Below are 5,362 nucleotides of genomic sequence, written 5' to 3'. Positions count from 1 at the left end.
GGATTAAAAGCCTAAATGGAAGACCAGAAACTATAAAACTCTTAGAGGAAAACACAGGCAGAAAACTCTTTGACATAAACCGTAGTGTGATCCTCTATGACTCACCTCCTAGAGTAACATAAATAAAAACAAAAATTAACAAATGGGAACCACTTAAGTGGTCAAAAGCTTTTTCACAGCAAAGGAAACCATAAACAAGATGAAAAGGAAACCCTCAGAATGTGATAGAATAATTGCAAATGAAGCAACTGACAAAGGATTAATCCCCAAAATATACAAGCACTCATTTAGCTCAACATGAGAAAATCAAACAACATAATCAAAAAATGGGCAGAAGATCTAAACAGACATTTCTCCAAAAAAGACATACTAAAAATTAATCAATACATGAAAAAATGCTCAACATCACTCAATATTAGATAAATGCAAAACTACGAGATATCACTTCACACCAGTCAGAATGGTCATCATCAAAAAATCTATAAAAAATCTGGAGAACATGTGGAGAAAAGGGAAACCTCTTGTGCTGTTTGTGGCAATGTAAATTGATAGAGTCACTATGGAGAACACTATAGAGAATCCTTAAAAATTATAAATGAAACTATCACATGACCCAACAATCCCACTACTAGGCACATACACTGACAAAATCATAATTGGAAAAGTCACACGTACTCCAATGTTCACTGCAGCACTATTTACAATACCTAGTATGTGGAAGCCACCTAGATGTCCATCGGCAGATACAAGGATAAAGGAGTTGTGGTGTATATATACGCAATGGAATACTACTCGGCCATAGAAAGGAACACATCTGAGTTATAATGAGGAGGATGAAACTAGAGTCCATTATACAGAGTGAAGCAAGTCAGAAAAACAAATATTACGTACTAATGCACACATATAAAATCTAGAAAATGGAACTGATGATCCTATTTGCTGGGCAGGAATAGAGACTGAGACATAGAGAAAAGACTTGTGGACACAAGGAGGGAAAGAGTGTGATGAACTGTAAGAGTAGCATTGAAATACACACATTGCTGCTGCTGCTAAGTCGCTTCAGTCGTGTCTGACTGTGCAACCCCGTTGACGGCAGCCCACCAGCCTCCCCCTTCCCTGGGATTCTCCAGGCAAGAACACTGGAGTGGGTTGCCATTTCCTTCTCCAATGCATGAAAGTGAAAAGTAAAAGTGAAGTTGCTCAGTCGTGTCCGACTCTTAGCGACTCCATGGACTGCAGCCTACCAGGCTCCTCCATCCATGGGATTTTCCAGGCAAGAGTACTGGAGTGGGGTGCCATTGCCTTCTCCGAATACATATATTACCATGTGTAAATAGATAGCTAATGGGAAGTTGTTGTGTAGAGCAGGGAGTGCATCCTGGTGCTCTGGGAAAACTTAGGGGAGTAGAATGGGGTGGTTAGGTGGGAGAAAGGTTCAAAAGGGAAGAGACAAGTGTTTACCTATGACTGATTCATGTTGATGTATGGTAAAAACCAACACACATTGCAAAGCATTTATCTGTCAATAAAAAAATCAATAAATTTTAGAGAAATAAAATAGATAACCAATGAGGACCAACTCTAAAGCAAAGGGAACACAGCTCAATCCTGGATGGGAGAGGAGTTTGGGGAACAAATGGATGGTTGTGTGTATACATATGGCTGAGCCCCTTTGCACTCCACCTGAAATGATCATAACACTGTAAATCGGTTATACTCCAATATAAAGTTTAATTTAAAAGAAAAAAGATGTTGCAAACAATATTGCAGTGTAGAATGGGGTGCTATTAAAGTTGCCAGGTAGTAGGACCTGGCCAAGAGAAAAACAGAAATTTCTCGGCCAACACATAGAAGAAGTTTCCAGGCTCCAGATACTGATTCAGGGAAGTGGCCCAACAAAGGCCACTGACAAGATGAAGGACATGGTGACAACAGCAGGACAGGAGCCACCAGACTCTGACCAGGGGCTCAGGGCTTGTGCTCTGGCCTACCTGGCACAAACCCCTGTGAGACGGTTCACTAATCACTGATCTAACTGTAAACTGCTAATGTCCACACGATCCTGTCTTCAAGGTCACATATTGTACTGACAGGCTGCCACTGGCCATCATTCAGGAGGCATGATTTGGGAGCATTTTTGTCCTTTTTGTCAACCTGGGGATTTTCACTTGTTAAGCTTCCTGAGTCAGCTGCCCCTCCCACAGAGCCCTCCAGCAGGGAGGAGGCTGAGCCAGTGCCCTCTGTGGACTCAAGCACTAGCATCTTGCCAACACACACAGCTCCTTCTGTGCAGCCCGGGCACCTTCACATTGTGGCCTGGCATGTCTCCTGAAAAAAGGAAGCATGCAACACAGTCCCCTGGGGTGAGGACAAGCACAGGTATAAAAGGGCTCCAGGTGAGTAGGGAGCACCTGCCACCGGCACCATGACGCGGGCTGGAGCTCTCCTGCTGCTCTGCGCTGCCTTGCTCCTCATCACGGGCGGAAGTGAGTGGCTGCGACCTGGGCTGCCCAAGGGTTCCGACACCTTCCCAGGGCAGCGCTGAGCATGTCGGGAGCAGGAAGGGAATAGGGTGTTCTGATGAGTGCCTTACAGGGAGTGTCCCCTTCTCTTTCTGTTTCAGAGTGCGATGACATCTGCCCAGCCTTGAGGGACACAGTTGACCTGTTCATATCAGGAAGCCATGAGGCCTATATTGAACAAGTTGAAAAGTATAACCAAAACCCTGATGTACTGGAAACTGCCGATATCCTGAAGAGCTGTGTTGATGAGAACTTGACACCACAGGATAAGCAGGATGCTCTGAGCGCTCTGGTGGGTCAAGCTGTGTGTGAATGTGCCTGTGTGGGGCGGGGGTGTCAGGGGTCTGCTCAGGCCACTGGGAAGTGGAGGGTATCATTTCCTCTACACCCTGGCTCTTCCCAGGGAACCTGGAAGCAAAAAGAACCTCATGAATGAGCAGGTAGAGAGAATGGCCAACACCCACAATGTGGGAAAGGTTTCTGCAGGAAAACTCAGTTCAGCCCTGGAGCTCTTGAGCTGGCCCTGACTGGGCTCTGCATGGTCACAGGCCTGGGACCCTCCAGGTCCTCCTGACTCTGTGACATCACCTGCCTTTGGAGTTAGGGCCTCAGCACTGGCCTCCCTGACTGCAGCCTCTCCAGCACAGGAATCTGACTCTTCTGTAATCCATTCACATTGAGTCCTTCCCTTTTCCAAACATCAGTTCTTTCCCTAGTGCTTCAAGTCCCTACTCCACCCCATCTAACACCCACATTTGTCCTTGTTCCCTGGACCCAACAGGTTTCACATGCCTAAAAGAGGTAGCTGCTTCCAAAAGCTGCCCTCCTACCCTCCCCAGGCCTGGGATGCCCAGAGTCGAGGATCAGTCAATGCCCAAGGTCAATCCTCTCTCTGCTGCCCTAGAAATGGTGGGAACAAGCAGCTGCTTCAGCTCTAAGTGTCCAAGGGCCAGAGGGAGGAAGCAGATAGGGATCAGCTCATCCCTGGAGACTCCCAGGTGTCACTCCAGAGTCCTGCCAGGTGGTCCTCAGCAGTCCCCCACTGTATCCCAGAAGACTGCCTACAGCCTTCCAGGGAAACCCCACAATCTCTGTTCCATTGGAGGAACCTCATTGGGAAGTATTCACCTTTACCTGCTCACATCCAGAGGCCTCCCTCCAAACAACTTGCAGGCCCTTCCCCTTGTTCAGTGCAGCTAATTGTCACATCCACCCCTGAGGCCTCACCAGATTTCTCTACCTTCTCTTACAGAATAAAATATATTCAAGTTCTCTCTGCTGATGGAACCATCCCTGCCAGGAACCCAAGGAAGCCACTTGCCTGATCCCTAAGTAGTGTTAGCAACCTGCCACATCTAGGTGTCTGATTATAGAGGATTCCAGCAATAAAAAGCCCTGCAATTCACAGGAGAGTGCTTACTCACTGGAGATGGGGCTTTGCGGGTGCGGGAGAGGACATGGCCACAGTGGAGACCACCAGTGTGCCTTCCTACTGCAGCTGGATTTCAGTGCTGTCAGATGCTCCTCCACAGATTCAGCAGGTGGGGGCATGGGTAATGACCATTACATCAGCCAGCGTGTCGATCATTTCTGTCATCAAGATCCACAGGTCACATGCATCATCCACCAAATTTTATTCCTCCCAGCAACCTTGAGGGGTAGGAGTAATCATCCTCATCTGACAGGGGAGAATCTGAGGCTCAGAGTGGGTAAAGCATCTGCTGAAGAGACATAACTTTCCCCACCCATCCATCCTGGGGAGACGAGCTCAGCTACCTCACCCTGTGACTGTGCACGTATTACAGTCCTTTGGGCTGTTGCCATTTATAAAATCGAACCACCTCCAATCTTCAAGGCTGGGGAGAGGACAAAATAAAATAACAGGTGAGAAGGGCCCCTGTCCTAAGTGCCTGAAGGAGAGGAAGAACAAAGGGTCAAGTTTCACATGCTGAACTCTGTCACTCCTTGGGCCTCAGCTGATCCTAATGTCAATCCCCATTGTGGACTCAGCTGCTTCCACATCCAGGGTGAGCTGGGTCTCACCCTCAGAGTGAACGTTTAGGGGCCTGGAGATTCTCGTTCCTCCTGTGTCTCTGCTGCCTGTCCACGAACCAGGCCCCACACTCATGCTGTCTGATTCTTCTTCACCTGACCCCACTCCCTCTCTAAGAGCGTCTTTCCACCCAACAGCTCCCCTCCAGAAAAGAGTCTGCTGGGCTTACCCCGCAAGGCTGGGTCTAGGACAGGGAATCTCTAAGGTCCTCATGGTGAGGAGGCTTAGGCCAGGTCCCCAAGGTTATCCAGAGCTGCTGCTTCTCCCTGCGGAGGGGACCCTGGGGGATGCAGGGGAGGTCTCCTTGCCCCGGGTGACACTGGGCCCTTGTCTCCGTCCACCACTCCACCCCCACCAGGCTCTGGCTGAGGGTGCTTCTAAGATGGAGATCTGTCTCTGTGGGAGCTAAGGTGAGTTCAACAGGTGTAAGCATGTCCTGGCACAGGGACCCTTCTCCTCATCTGACCCAGGATGTGTATTCCACCTCCACCTCCACTTAACAGACATAAAAGCTCCAGGCCTTCTGAAAGGACAGTTGCCACCCCTATGAGTTAGGTGCTCCTTACAATGTCTTGAATATAGACTCACCTTGCTCTGCAGTGAGTGTACAGATGTTATAGGGATCCATCCAAGGATGTGGCAAAAATGAGTGAGGGGTAGTTGGTCCTCCTGGGACAGAGAGAGTCTGTTTCTTGGCTCTCAGCTGCACAGAACTCCTGGGGCTGCTGGGGAGACACGTCCATATTGCCCACTGCCCCCTCCCCTCTCCCTGCCTTCCTCCAATCTA

General features: G+C 48.7%; 1 protein-coding gene across 1 annotated transcript; it reads left to right on the top strand.

The window, feature by feature from the left end:
• LOC102191166 (major allergen I polypeptide chain 1-like) lies at window positions 2,381-3,927 on the top strand. Its single transcript, XM_005692256.2, has 3 exons — window positions 2,381-2,486; window positions 2,624-2,814; window positions 3,775-3,927. Exons 1-3 carry the CDS (start codon window positions 2,426-2,428, stop codon window positions 3,802-3,804), a joined length of 282 nt encoding a protein of 93 aa, XP_005692313.1. The 5' UTR covers window positions 2,381-2,425; the 3' UTR covers window positions 3,805-3,927.

The sequence above is a fragment of the Capra hircus genome, chromosome 18, assembly GCF_001704415.2.
Source record: "Capra hircus breed San Clemente chromosome 18, ASM170441v1, whole genome shotgun sequence".
NCBI lineage: Eukaryota > Metazoa > Chordata > Mammalia > Artiodactyla > Bovidae > Capra > Capra hircus.
This window is presented reverse-complemented; position numbering and strand designations above follow the sequence as displayed.